We start from the raw sequence: 14,982 nt of genomic DNA on the forward strand, positions 1-14,982 counted from the left end.
GAAAAGTCTAACATGTATGTAACAGCCCAGACCACCCGCATCAGGATATTGTCCTCTTTGGCTCAGGGTTCACACCCTCTCTCCCCCCTGGCCTCAAGGTTTTGCTCACAAAACGCGTCCTAAAGGGAGAGGTATCCACAGCCTTATAAAGACCGCTTCGTGCCCCTCTCCAACCGATGTGGGATGTTACAATCCTCCCCCCTTGGGGCCCAGCGTCCTCGCTGGCACACCGATCCGGGTCCTGGCTCTGATACCAACTGTCAGGACCCGTCCAGAATTCCTTCCCCGGAACCCTAGACAGCCCTGATCCCAGGGAAACCCTACCGAACTCTCCAACGGAAAATCCGGCAGAGCCTCCCCTAAGGGATTTACTTACCACAAACTACCTGCACTGAAAACACACTTCTAAAAATATCCCCTTATTCCTCCCACAATACTACAAATTGATTCCACAAATTTTTGCAGCACTTCAAAATAAATACAGTAATCCAGTGCATAATAAATACAACAAGAATGAAAGAAATATTACAACTGCAATAAAAGAAAAACAGGGTACAGCACGACCTAAAACAGCGAGGAAGATCAAGTCCGCTCCGAGTGAACACCGACAACCTGGTACCTAGAGGAACGGAATTTAAGAGTGTGAGATGCTAATCATCTCAGTGAGCGACCCTACTACTATACCATATAATATCACAGTAATAAGTATAAATGATAATTATTTGGAAATAATATTTTCTCTCAAAACCCTTAAGATTCTCTCAGTTGGAAAGGTTCCCCTTTTAAAACAATTTCACCAAAACCCTTTATCCATATTCCCCGAAAACCAAGACATCAATTAAATACCAGAAGCGGTAACAATTATATTTTTAATTCCAATTCAGTTTCCAAACATTTTATTTTTAAAACACAGTTCTGAAAATCATTTGATGCACCCACTATATACCAGTGGCGCCAACAGTACCCAGCGTCCCAAGGTACCGCTAGACAGGAGGTTATAGAAAGAAACCGGCATACGGTCGCGTGGCGTCCCACTGCGCCGCTGCTAACCTGGTGTCCCGGCCAAAGGGGGGTGGCCGCCCTCTCCGATGGCATCCACAGGACACCCTCATAATATCAACCGCGCGCTACTCACACCCACCTGCGCGCTAATCACATCACCTGCGCGCTAATCACATCCACCTGCGCGCTAATCACAACCGTGTGCACACTAACCATATCACATATACCATATCACATAATCAGAACACCAGTACGTGCACGGTGCATCTAAAAATTATAAAATCCATAAATTTAAATCATAAAACAAATTTCACATTTTTCATAAGCATAGCGGGCATAATCCATCCGTTTGAACCGGGAAATTCTCCACAATTTCCTTATAATTAATACCATAAATTCCATGATTTTCAAATCCACCAACTCCCAAATCCATCAATTCAAATATCCACATTTTTTTTCCAAGCATAAATAATTTCTCGAAATATCATAATCAAATCCCATAATATTTTATGGGCATTTTTTATAAAAATTGAAATCACCAAAATAACCAAATATTTTCCTTGAAATATTTGAAAATCGAATCGTGCTCAATTTACCATTAAAACCACACCAATTTCAAAATCCTCAAATCCATAAAATAATTTCACATGGCATACTTTTATAAAATGCACATTTTCTTAAATCCAATAAATTCATAAATAATTCCACAATAAATCCAATAAATATTTGGCACATAGAAATTAAATTCCAAATATTTAATTCACACATAATATATTCATCAATTAAATTCCCCAAAATTAATTTGAAGGTGGGTCACTCACCTGGAGCACGCAATTAACCCATGATCCACTACGGGATCAATTCTACGACTCACCGGTGCTCCTAGAACAAAATTCACAGACAGTCAAATAAATTAATATTTTATTCGGGTAAATAATACCCGGTACCCGGGGGGTCAAAACACAAACGATAACTAAAATTTACGAATTATATACCGAATCGAAGCTCGAGTGATGCTAATCACAGATCCGGTCTTAATTTCCGATGATCGTACCCGACGGGGTCGGAATTTTATCGGGAAGCTTTTCGGGTTTCGGCTCCGCAATTCTCCCAAACCGTCGCGAATTGGTGGAAACGGAAGTCGGATTTGGGTTCAGGAGGTCGAACACTGCGGACTGGAGCTGGCCGGAATTTTCGGGGTACTCGCCGGAACAGTAATTTCCGGCGGGCCGCCACGTCACCGGCAACCGTCGCCGGAACAGTAATTTCCGACGGTGGCCGTTTGCTGTGAAATTTTGCAGATTTGTAGATCGTGAGGAGAGCAATCCAACGGGACCGACGGTGAGCAAAACGGAGGTCGGACGGCGGAGAAATCACCGTTTGAAGATTTTCGACCCCTCGCCGGAAAACGCTCCGATCCCGGCGCGTCGGTGGTCCGATGGCCGTGATTTTTGGTGGGTAGGCCGGACTTGAGGAGAGGATGCTGGGTGTATGGCGCGTGTACTGTACATCGGCCGGAATAGTGCCGATTCGCGGTGGCCGGCGGTGGAGGGGAAAAATCGCCGCCAAACTTCGGACGTCCGATCCGGGCGCGTCCGGCGGCCGTTCGCCGTGAAATTTGGAGGTTTTGCCGGAAATGAGGTGGGCAATCTGGCTGGCCGGCGCGTGTACAGTAACTAGGCCGGAAAAACGTGAAAATGGCCGGCGGCCGGCGGGTCCTCTCTCTCTCTTTCTCTCTCCTCTCTCTCTTTCTCTCTCTTCTCTCTCTTTCTCTCTCTTCCCCGAGAGTTTTTCAAAATTAAAACCCTGCGTGACACTGTTCATTCCACGTGGACCAATCAGAAACTGACACGTGGCGTTTCACTGTTCACCGACCCAAAAAAAATATTAAAATAATACGGTATCCGGTAAACTTCAAACGTCCATAACTTTTTAACCGGATGTCCGTTTTGAGCGTGCCGCTAGTCTGTGAACTCGTATCGACGAGCACTTCACAACCATGCATGAGTCAAAGCTCAATTCCCCATAAACAAAAAGTCAACTCCGACATCCCTTGGACAGTTTGGACCGCAACTTGTTTCGTCCATAACTTTCAAACCGTAGCTCCGTTTTCGACGTGCTACCAGTCTACGAACTCGTGGCATCGTGCACTTCGCCACGGTACCCTAGTCAACTCAAAATTCTCACCGAGTCAAAAAGTCAACTTTTGACCCCCTTCGGTCAACGGTCAACGGTCAACCTCGGTCAACGTGCACGGATTCCGGTGCGATTTGGGACGGGGTGTTACATGTAAGCTTGGAAAGACAAAGAATATCTATCCTTGCGAAAAATACTATTTGTCACTATTGGGATGGAGCATTAGTGCAACTCATATGTCATATGGTAATTTAATTGGTATTTTAAAAGGGTGCATTGTTTCATATTAAGTTTTTAATATAAAAAAGTTAATGCATAATTAGATACATCCATATAGTATTTGTCATTTTGTAATGGATCTCATCGGTGCTCATCATTAGTAATAACAAATAGCAAAATTATTATTTTCATTGAAGTTTCTAAATTTAGAAAAAAGTTTTCTAATTTCATAAGTTCTTAACGATGAGTCTTAAAGTTAAAATATTACATTTAAATTGCATACATTTATTATTCTGTGAGAACGTCTTAATAGGTTTACCATCATAATCTTTATTTTTTAACCATTGAAATGATTTAATAATTAAATGTTTTAAAAAAATAATCTTAAACTATATGAATCTATTAACATATTAAAACTTTAAGAGAATAAAATAAATTCTATCTGGACTCATTAATTTAAACCTTAAATGCATGTATAATTCACGTTCATATAAAAACTCAAATCTAAAGCAATATTATGGCATGCTTTAGCGAAAGGGATAAGTCTAACGTGTAAATTTGGATATAAAATATAAAGCAAAAGGATATCCTCATTAAAAAAATATTATTCATTACAATCAATGATGAAGCATTGAAGGATCTATATATCATATGATAATTTAATTAACTCCATAAAAAAAACATTTTTCCAAATTGATTTTTAGTATAAAAGATCAATACTTGACTTGTTTGGTTGGTTGTTCAATAGCATAGATATCATTTTCAATTTATTTTACAATTTGTAAGTTTGTAATTCAAGGATTACAATTATTTTTTGTCTACGTATATTATTTTTTGGACAATCGTTTATGTGTACTTTTTAATTTGTTGGAAATTATTCATTTAGTTATTTTTTTGCAACTTTTTTCATTTTTACGACATAAATACATATATGAATTTCAACCTGCACTGACAATCCAATAGTAAAAGTCATTATTTTTTAGAATATTGATCAAAAATTGAATTTTCTCATCCCTAATATCAATATATACCAGATATTCTTTACACGTACTCTAAAAATAATTCAAACCTTGTTTGTTAAAGTTGATAAAGATTTTGATATTTTCAACCAAATTGTCTACACTTTTTCAAATTATAATGTATATGTAATCATATTATCAAAAGCTTCCAAATTAAATGTGCTTAAACGAAAATAGTACTAAGATAGGTGACTACTTAGAAACCCTCCTATTGGATCCCTTTCTTTCAAATATTATTAATTACCAAAAAAAAAAAAAAAAATTTGCGACCATGCAATTAACTACAAACTCCGACACCACACCACAAAACCATTAATAGTCTCTCTTTTGTTGGAAAACCAATTGATTTTTTAAGCCATCAATCGGGCATCATCATGGATCTGTTCAACGCAGCTGCCACAGCCGCATCACACCTTGGATTGATTGTGAGTCTCGGCGGCAAGTCTGATCAGTCCCCAATAAAAATAAAAATAAAAATAAAATGTCGAGTAACGTATATATAAATTTCCAAAGACAAGATCAAGTATGCATGAAATAAAATTTGTTGATTTCCTCAAGAAGAGAGAAAGAAAGAAAAATGTAGTCCATATGATTAATATTGTGATTAGCCCAACAGAAATTGGGTTAGAGGAGCCCAATTAATAGTGTGTTGGACCTTAAACTGACTCAGTCTAATTAAAAAGGGTCATATTTGGGCTAATATTGGAAACTTTGACCCCAAGAACGGGCTGGCCTCGTTACCCAATTAATATCTGCTCAGTATGGGGCTGAAAGTTGGACCTTTAATCAAGTCCAACCCAATTGATAGTGGGTCGAGTTTAGGCCCAATGTGGGACATTTTGACTTGAAGAAGACCCATTTATATTATTATACCTTAGGGTGTTTTTCTAGTTTTTCAAATCTGCGCTGGCTACCAAAGGTCTCTGTGTTCTGTGAGCCAATATCCAGCTCCCGCTTCACAGGAAGCGAGCCAATGCGTGCTCGCCACGCGGTTGGCCATGGGGTGAACTCCTGGATCCGACCGCACTGAGCAACCCTTCCAGTCTCTCCGACGCCACGACCCGACTCGCCTAGAACCTGACCCATTGCCAATTCAACTACGCTCTGGTCCTCTTCCTTGGCCTCATCATAAGCCTCAACTAATCACAGCCTGTGCTGTACTATTCATATATATATATATATATATATATTTCTTGCATTCTGATTGCGTAAATTCTTAATCACAATTAATCTTCTGTTCTACGCATGACTTATGACCAGTTTTTCCCTCTTAATTAAAGTGCAAATTCTAATAAATTTTGACAAATATACTAATTATAATAAGCCGTAACATGTTAAATATACATTATCTATTTAGTATTGCCACCAAAAATTATTTATTTCATATTAATTCAACATGTAAATCATAGTTGATTTCTTAGTTTTATTTAATAATCTTATAAATTTTTTTTAAAAAAAAAAAGGCTTAATTTAATGATTTATTTTTGTCAAAAACAGAATGAATGCTTAGCCACACTACGTACCCACCTTCAAAAGCAGAACACTCCCCTGATCTATTCTCTGACCCTCTCTCTGCTTATCGACTTCCGACATCTTCCCATAGCCATTCTTGTCGGCATTGGCACATTAAAATTTAAACCCAAAATTCAATATAAAATCTAATAATTTTATTCTTGAAGATGAATAACGTAGTATATATTCCAAAATGAAGAACTTAATACGTAAGCTTCAGGGAATTTGCAATTTTGGTTTGATCTTGAAAATACGTAGATTTTTAGTTTTAATTTTATATATATATATATATATATATATGCCAAGGTAATGTTATTTTAAAATATTCACATCATCATAACTCTCTTTCTGGATATATAATGTTTGATGTAAACTAAGATAATCATTTTGTATATTATATAAATTTATGCAAGAAAAATTCAACCCAGGAGAAAATCTAATATAGCAAACTATTATTGATAGATCTGAAACAAGAATATATATAATGTTTTAGGACTAGAAAGCCACAAACCTACATTGAGACACACAATAATTTGTGGCGAATCTCTCATTACCATCGCAATGAGGAGGCCACTTTACTGTACTAAATACTATATAAAATTGTACCTACTAGAGCACAATCACACTGTCACTCTTCCTCTTTACCCAGAGAGCATCATGGGTTTTTTATTGTAGCAAATTCATACTGCATTTTAAAATATTACATTATTCAATTTCCTTTGCAGCACTGAAAGCTGTGGTACCTTCCGATGACACAAGAACAGTCGGGGCAAAGCACGGCGGTCAAGTTTTCGATATCAAGACTGTTGCAATGGTGAGAATCCTTAATAACCTTGTTATGGTACTCCTTAAAAGCAGACTCAAAGTTGTTCTTGGCCAATTGGCCCTTCCATTTACCAAAATTTTCCAACACCTTCAACATTATGGAACCACGACCAGAGGTAACCACAGTCAGTTAAGCCTTTAGATAGGATAACCCATTCGTCTTCGTTCTTGTAGCAAAGCAGCTTTTCCAGTTTCCGTAAAACGTTAACATGCTGGTCTACATGCTGATTATTTATTTTCTTTACGTTACTGAGGAACAAACTCTCAACGATAAGCCCTGCTAATTGGTTGGTTATGAGACTTGCTTGATCTGGGGGTTTGTTAATTCCTTACAAAACGTTTCTGCTTTCTCGTCAAACTCTTTGATCCACGTAATCTTCTTGCCTTCATAGAAGAAAATGCAATTCTCCTTCTCGATCTATTTTTTCAATCAATATGTAGTTTCGTTAATACACTCTTCCCAAAAAAGAAAAAAGAAAAAAAATTGTTTGATTAATACACTATATGTAAGTTCTTCAATGCAGGACTAAAATAAAGTCCAAAAACAGCTTATAAAAAACACTTATAGACACTCTATCAACTTTTAAAGGGTACTTATTATTAATATATACACACACACATATAAATTCAACATCCCAATTTAAAATGTTGTACATCTCGTCTTTAATTTATAATTTATTTTATATTAGTTGAATTTTTAAATTGATTAGTTTTCTTATTGATCAATTAATTATTTTTTATTTTATTTGTAAATTGAGAAAATTAATTAAAAAAATTTTAATTTTTAAATCTTTTAGTAATCAATTTTGAAATTAAATTAATATAAAATAAATTATAAATTAAGATTCGATGTGAAATATTTTTTAAAGGTTTAATATGTAATCTGATAAAAGTATTGGTAGTAAAGTGTAAATAGTCCAAAATTTTGAGTTCAATGCCCCACCACATAGTCCACCATTAGGAGCTTTGGCCCACGACAGCATTTTTGTATATACATATATAATAATAAAAATAAAAAAAAAATTTAATGAGATCATTCTCTGTTTTGCAATGAAAATCTTGTTATATGATAAGTGTAAAAAGTTGTCCCTTTATTGTATAAATTGTGAATGTTTAAATATATATTCAGGTGATATTGAATGTAGTGCCACATAAGATACTTAATGTGTATAATTTGAATATTTAATATGAATAATTCAAATTTATAGTTTAATAAAGTATTGTGAGGATTGATTGTTTTTTGCCTTTTTTTTCCCCTTCTTCTTCCATCATGGATGGGCCGGGGTTGATTAGTAGTATGTAATATGCATGGAGTCTAAGCATATGGCTAAGATATATGGTTAAATAATCAGTTGTCCTCAAGGAAAAAGAAAACACCATCTGAAGTCCATACGTCACTTTCGTATTGTGGACACTGTGGCTGTGTACCATAAGTCACTCCTAACCAAACGCAACCAATGTTCGCCTTTTTATGGACATCTTCAACCTTTAATATAATTCTAATACCATACAATTATTCCAATAGGCCAGTATTGCATTAGTTTTTTTTTTTTTTTTTTTTTTTTGGGGACAAAGGTGTTTCATGCATTAGTTGAATACAATTGAGTAACGGATAAAATTTTGGATATCTGGCATATAACAGACAAGTCAAAGTTCCTCAAAAGAAGAGATCAGCTAAACTATGTATATCTTCAAATTTCAAACAACCATCCAAGCAATCTAAAGCACTTTCCATGCTATATAGCCCACTACACGAGCAAGTTTTCCCTAGTTCCGGGAGTGGGGTAAATTTTTTACTCCCACACAAACACTACCCACCTTCAAAAGCAGAAAAATCCCCCTGAATTACACTCTGACCCTCTCCTTGCATATCCCACTTCAGACATCTTACCAAAGCCATTCTCATCACCAATGTCAAAGTTGGCCTATTAAATTCTAAACCAAAAAAATATAAAAACTAACATTGTTATTCTTCTAGAAGATGAAGAACGTGCATAGCATAGGCTTTTCTACCAAATTGAACAACGTAAGCTAGCTTTAGGAGATGTTAATGCCATATATATCCAGGTTTGATCTTGAAATTACATAGGTTAATTGGAGTTTTAATTTTTTGGCAATTAAAGGTTATATTTTTGTATATACTATTTTATTGACGTTGGAACTGTAAACGGCAACGTAAATTTGGATCATATTTTTGTATATATGTGTATATATATATATATATATATACAGGTTAAAGAAAAAAAAAGATCAAGCCCCAACAGATAAACACAAAGAGCAAACTATTTTTATTGATAGTGATAGATCACAAACGTGAACATAGTGTTTCAGGACTATATACTCAGCCACAAACTTTCACACACATAATAATATTAATATATATAATAATTTGTGGCAAACCTCTCTCATTACCCAGCAATGAGGACCGCCACTTTATTGTAGCAAATACTTCAATAGTATTCATACCTCACAGAGCACTCTTCCTCTTATATCAGAGGGCATCATATATAGGTTTCATTCCAGCAAATTAATACACACTGCAATATATATATATATATATATATTACATTATTCAACATTGTCCTCATGGCAGCAGTTAAAGCTTAGGAATCTCCGCATGGCACGAGAACAGGAAGGGCACTGCAAGGCGTGGTGCGGGATTTCTTTTTCAGATCCATTTTCAATTTCGAAACGGTAGCAAACTTTAGAATTTTCCTTAACAACCTTGTCATGATACTTTTCGAAAATGTCCTCGAACTTGCTGTCGTTAGTCAATTGGTCCCTCCATTTCTCAAAATCATCAAACACCTTCGAAATTGTGGTACCATAACCAGAGGTAACCACATTCAAGCCTTTAAATAGTATAGCCCATCCTTTCTCATTCCTGTAAGAAATAAGTTTTCGGACTTCCCTTATGGCACGCTCGTTTGCCTGCTGATTATTAATATCCATCTTAATCAGACTCAGGAACAAATTCTCAACGGTACTCCAGAATTGGCCTGCTAATTTGCTGCTAATTTTATTCAGACACACTAACTTGATTTCGGCTTTCGCTTCCTCAATAATTTTTGTTGCTTTCTCTTCAAACTCTTTGATCCACACAGAGTCCTTGCCTCCATAGAAGAAAATGCATTTTCCCTCCTTGATCTATTATTTTTAACAAGTATTTAGTTAATTTAATTTAATCAGTACACTTCATATATATATATATATATAAGCACTTTGAGGATAAGTGGGTTTGATCGTATAGATCGAGAAGTTGGATCACAAATCACATAAATTTTATGTGTAATTTAACGATTTCAACGATTAAATTTATTTATTCTTGGATGTATTTATTTGAACACAATTATATGTATTTATATATATCTATATATGTATTAAAGTTCATGAACAGCTTAAAAGCACTTATATATAAGCTAATACCAACCTTTCCCATTCAGCCTTCGAATAAAAGCGCCTATGAGTGCTTATAGGCATTGTTCAAGATTCTAGGTACGTAAGAGCCTTTGAAATTTTAATACGTACGTATATGTAATAATAATAATAATAATAATTGTAAAGAGCATGAAGTTAAATAATTGCATACCCAGGTTGAAGTTATGTCTTTGTCAATGTCGATCATGTACTTTTCGAAAGGACGAAACCATTCAGGATAAGTTGGATCCAGCTGAGGAATAATGTAATCCCAGATGGAGATTTGATCAACTACAGCAAGTGCATTATTTCGGTATTCAACTTTTCCTTGAGAGCTGGTCACCACAACCATAGGCTTATTCTTGAATTGCCACTCGATCTTGATGAAACTGATACCTGCTATGAGGGAGAAGTATTGAACAGGAAACCATGGTTTATTCTTAACCAGCTGGTTAAACTTCACCTTTGCTTCATTCGTCCACTCGTAGACAATGGGGATCCACACAATCTGGTACTGTTCAATTATTTCTTTCTTTATTTTTTCACCATTTGGTATGATAACCTTGGTAATAAAATCATCAGAGACGTCTACGTTTGAAAAGAACCACAACACCTTCTTCCCCTCTAGGCCTTCCGCAATATTAATCAACGCCTGATTCATCCATACATATATATATATATATATATATAAAACCAGTACACGTACAGAAAATGGCGAACCAACATGTAAGTATTGTTAATCTGTAACAATTAAACTCATAACCAAATATAAAAATATATGTATATTTTATGTTACAGTTTAAAATTAGTAATAAACACAACAGCACTGTCTTATAATTAGTTACAAAAATACTCTCTCTTTCTCTCTCTCTTTGTGAATAAACATATTATATATGTTTATATGTTTACATCTAATGAGTCCGGTTGAAATTAGGGTGTTTGAATTTTCTTTTTAAATAATAACACATCGAATAACTTTTGTTTTAAATGAAATTTAAAGAGAAATAAAGTTGTCGACATAAAAAGGAACATAGAAAAAGATTTAATTTATAATATTAAAACTACGTTTCAACTTTCAAGTGATCTTACCTATTAATAATATATATATATATATATATATATACATGCAGTGGATCTTTTATTCCTTAATACTAGGCAAATTTTAGTCAAAAGTTCCTCCATGACATATCACAACGTGCCTTTTTTTTAATGATTACATGTAACATGTTAGAGAAAAGTGCCATATTATATGTAATCGCCAAAAAATATCAAAAATTCTAAATTAGAGATCTCAGTATATGTATGCATATATATATATATATATACACACGATCATTTATCTGTTAATGTCTTAATGTCATATATTTTTTAAGCTAAGTTAATGAAACAACTAAATGATTAAGGAGAGAGATCTTGATAGTATGTTTCAGCCAAAAAAAAAAAAAAAAAGAACTATCATATAGTATGAGAATTCCTATTTATATATATATATATATGTATGATTTTTTTAGATTATCCAAGATCTTGAAAAAAAATACAAATTGTAAAGATCATTGATAAAAGAGAACTCTCGGACCAAAATATAGAAATGGGTGGGTTTGCCATGAAACGAACCTCATAAGTTTGAGCTTCATATTTTTTGATGCGCTCAATATTGTTGCCGAAAATCATTGCTTTTAAAACTTCATTGATTCTGAAGGGTGTCCTATGAAAAAGTTTCACGAGCAACACGTGGGTGTCAATAGGCACTACATTAGAAAAAAGTCAAGCATTCAATTTCTTCACATAAATTAACATGATAAGTATTAATGGGGGAGAAGTATTTTATATAATATAATATAATATAATATAATATAATTGATTAACTAATTAAAGCCATCGACCTATTTGTTTCTTGCAATTTGAAATATGAAAGTTGAGGTCATCGGCCATGCGGTTGATCTTTTGAACAGAAGAGACTAACAGATCAAGGTCACCAGCAGACTTGTCCCTGAAAAAGAAATAAAACATCATTAATATAAAATTGTTCTCCTGCGACAAATTTTAAATTGGATATTCAAATTAAAGCCACAATAACATACTCATGATCTTTACTAATGAAGATTGCGATATTAGTTGTACAAGCAAGAGTAGTACGGATAACCCAATAGACGGCCACTGGGATTAATTCAGATGCTATTGCCAATTCTGGTACATCCTTAGAACTGTAAGAACGAGAAAGTGTTTCCAACTCGTAGATGAGAAGGATAACTTGCAGGGTCCTCTTGATAAGACGATTAAACTCGGCGATGGTTTGGCGGCCTTTTTGCAGCTCAGCTGGCTTCTTCAGGAGGACTGACGCTCCCTTGAGTATGGCCAATGGTCTGGCGAGGTGGTCCGATTGATGAGGTTCCACCAGATGCCAGAATTCTCCATAATCCAAAGCAAAAGCAGCTACTGTTAGGACTGCCTTTGCGTCCCATGAACAGTTTGAGAGCTTCTTCAGTATCGACAGTGTTAATTCGCGAGCAACATCCTCCCTCACCTCACCAGCAAGCTTGCATGAGCCGATTGAGAGCTGAGATCAATTAATTGATGTCATATTTATATACATATATTGTTAATTTTGATGACAATGTTAATAATCAGCAAATAAAAAAGATTGGGAAAAACAAATATCCACAACAGCAAGTACCTCGCAGCTAATGGCCTTGAGTGTGCAAAATGGCAAATTGATGTTTGGTGATTTGAACATATGATCCACGGTTTCCTCTTCAACTTTCATATTTCCCTGCAATAATATAAATATTTTGTCTTAACCGCTATTTTAATTTGCAGCATGCTTAAAATATATCAGTAAAATATATATATATATATTATTACAGAGAGATTGTTTATGCCCACTTCATGATGGACGTGCAAATCTATTATAGTAAAAAATTATATATTTAATCGTACATATACCACGTTGCGTTCAACAACATAGGTTGAACGGTTGATGATGCTTTGAACGATCTCTAAAAGGGGATGAACAGCAATATTAAAGGAATTGTCAACATGGCCATGGGTTGCAACAATGGACTCCAAAGTCGGATCAGACATGGCTAGGCTCACTCTTGATTCAAGAACTAGTGGTGAACTATTGATGGCTTAGAACTTGGAAAATTAATGAGGGTTTGGAGCAGCAGAGAGACTATATAAGAAATGGTTTTGTGGTGTTGTGGTTCTTAGTGATTTGCATGGTCGTCTATTAATAACCAAAGATTTTATCTGCAAGACAAACTTGTAGCTGTAGCCTGGGCCATCCTTAATTATACATTGCGAGCTAATACATTTGACAGATCGATAGGTATAATTTTGAGAAGTAAAGTAGGATGGTTTCGTCGTTTAATTAGTTAATTTACAAAGCAAATGTGAATTGTAAAAATAAATATGTTATATAAGCAATACAGATATATTATAATATATATTCTCCAATGTTAATGTTGATAATGAATATCAAACCGATACAAATTTAGAAATTATCAAGATGAATGTGTTTTTTCATAATGCAAATTTTTTTTTACAACTTAATATTTTAATTTTTTTCTAAAATATAATAATAAAATAATAGTCATAAATAATAATATTATATCATAATAGTACAATTGGAGAACAATATTTGATTTGCCTTATACATTTATGTCAACTCGATATCAATATTATCAATTTTTATATCATATATTGAGTAAAGAGTAAAATATGGATAATTTGATTGGAGATCGGAGTCCATATTATAATTTTTAGGCACAATGTTAGAATTATTTATGATATATGAAATAAAAAAGCAAAATACACATATATAGCAAAAGTAAATATGAGATGTGCATATATGAGATCATAATTTTGTTTTCCAAGAAATTTAAATATATTTTTACTTTGTATTTCCTTTTTACATTCAAAGTTTGGAGTAAGTATATTTAAATTTGGGTAAATTATATTTTAATACCCTGTAGTTCCAAGAAGTTATATTTTTGGTTCTCAAATTTAAAAACATTAAGATTTCAATCATCAAGTTGCATAATAATACTAATTATTATTATTATTAATTAATTAATTAATTTCCAAAAAAATTAAAAAGTAAACATAAACGAATGTCCCAAAAAAAAAAAAAGTATACACAAACAAATATTTTATTGTAATTCTTCAATTTCAAAATCATAAATTATAAATTATATTGAAGATGATATCTAAGATATTGAACAACCAACCAAACAATTTATGTATTGATTTTCTATACTAAAAATGTAATATAAGAAGGTAAATCATTTTAAAGTACTTAATTAAATTATCAGATGATATATAAATTCTACTAATGTTCCATCATCGGTGATAATAAATAATATTTTTATAAAAATTATTTCGCTTTTATCTTTCATATATCCAAGTTTACATGTTAAACTTATCATTTTTGCTTTTGTATGCTTTAACGTTGCTTATGATCCAATTTTTTATATAAATGCAAATTATATATGCATTTAAGGTTTTAAGTAAATTATGAATCTATATAGGATTCATTTTGTTCTTATATGGTTTTAATATATCAATAAACTTATATAGTTCAAGATTACTTTTTAAAATTTTAATTGCTGAATCAAATATAATAATTAATAATAAACATCTTGATATGAAACTTTAAACTCTTTTAAAGTAGCAATTAAATTATCACATGATATATGGATCCCATTAATATTCTATTTTTAATAATGACAAATAACATTTTTTATATAGATAGTTATTCTTTCGCTTTTCTAGTTTACATGTGAGACTTTTCCTTTTGGCTTTAATATGTTTTCATATCAATGTTTGTGATCCAGTTTTTATATATATAAAG

The 14,982-nt window shown here is 33.6% G+C and overlaps 1 protein-coding gene across 2 annotated transcripts; it reads right to left on the reverse strand.

Annotated features, from left to right (window-relative positions):
- Positions 1-8,978: 8,978 nt before the first annotated feature.
- On the reverse strand, positions 8,979-13,373 carry LOC107413138 (protein SIEVE ELEMENT OCCLUSION B-like). Of its 2 annotated transcripts, none has more exons than XM_016021012.4 (7): positions 13,068-13,373; positions 12,805-12,900; positions 12,212-12,687; positions 12,014-12,120; positions 11,745-11,878; positions 10,303-10,782; positions 8,979-9,860 (listed from the first exon to the last, which is right to left on the reverse strand). In XM_016021012.4, exons 1-7 carry the CDS (start codon positions 13,209-13,211, stop codon positions 9,282-9,284), a joined length of 2,016 nt encoding a protein of 671 aa, XP_015876498.3. In that variant the 5' UTR covers positions 13,212-13,373; the 3' UTR covers positions 8,979-9,281. The 2 variants fall into 2 exon arrangements, with proteins under 2 accessions (XP_015876498.3, XP_015876499.3); XM_016021013.4 differs by having other exon boundaries at positions 13,074-13,372.
- Between the last annotated feature and the right edge of the window lie 1,609 nt (positions 13,374-14,982).

Source organism: Ziziphus jujuba, chromosome 3 (genome assembly GCF_031755915.1).
Source record: "Ziziphus jujuba cultivar Dongzao chromosome 3, ASM3175591v1".
In the NCBI taxonomy this organism is placed as follows: Eukaryota; Viridiplantae; Streptophyta; class Magnoliopsida; order Rosales; family Rhamnaceae; genus Ziziphus; species Ziziphus jujuba.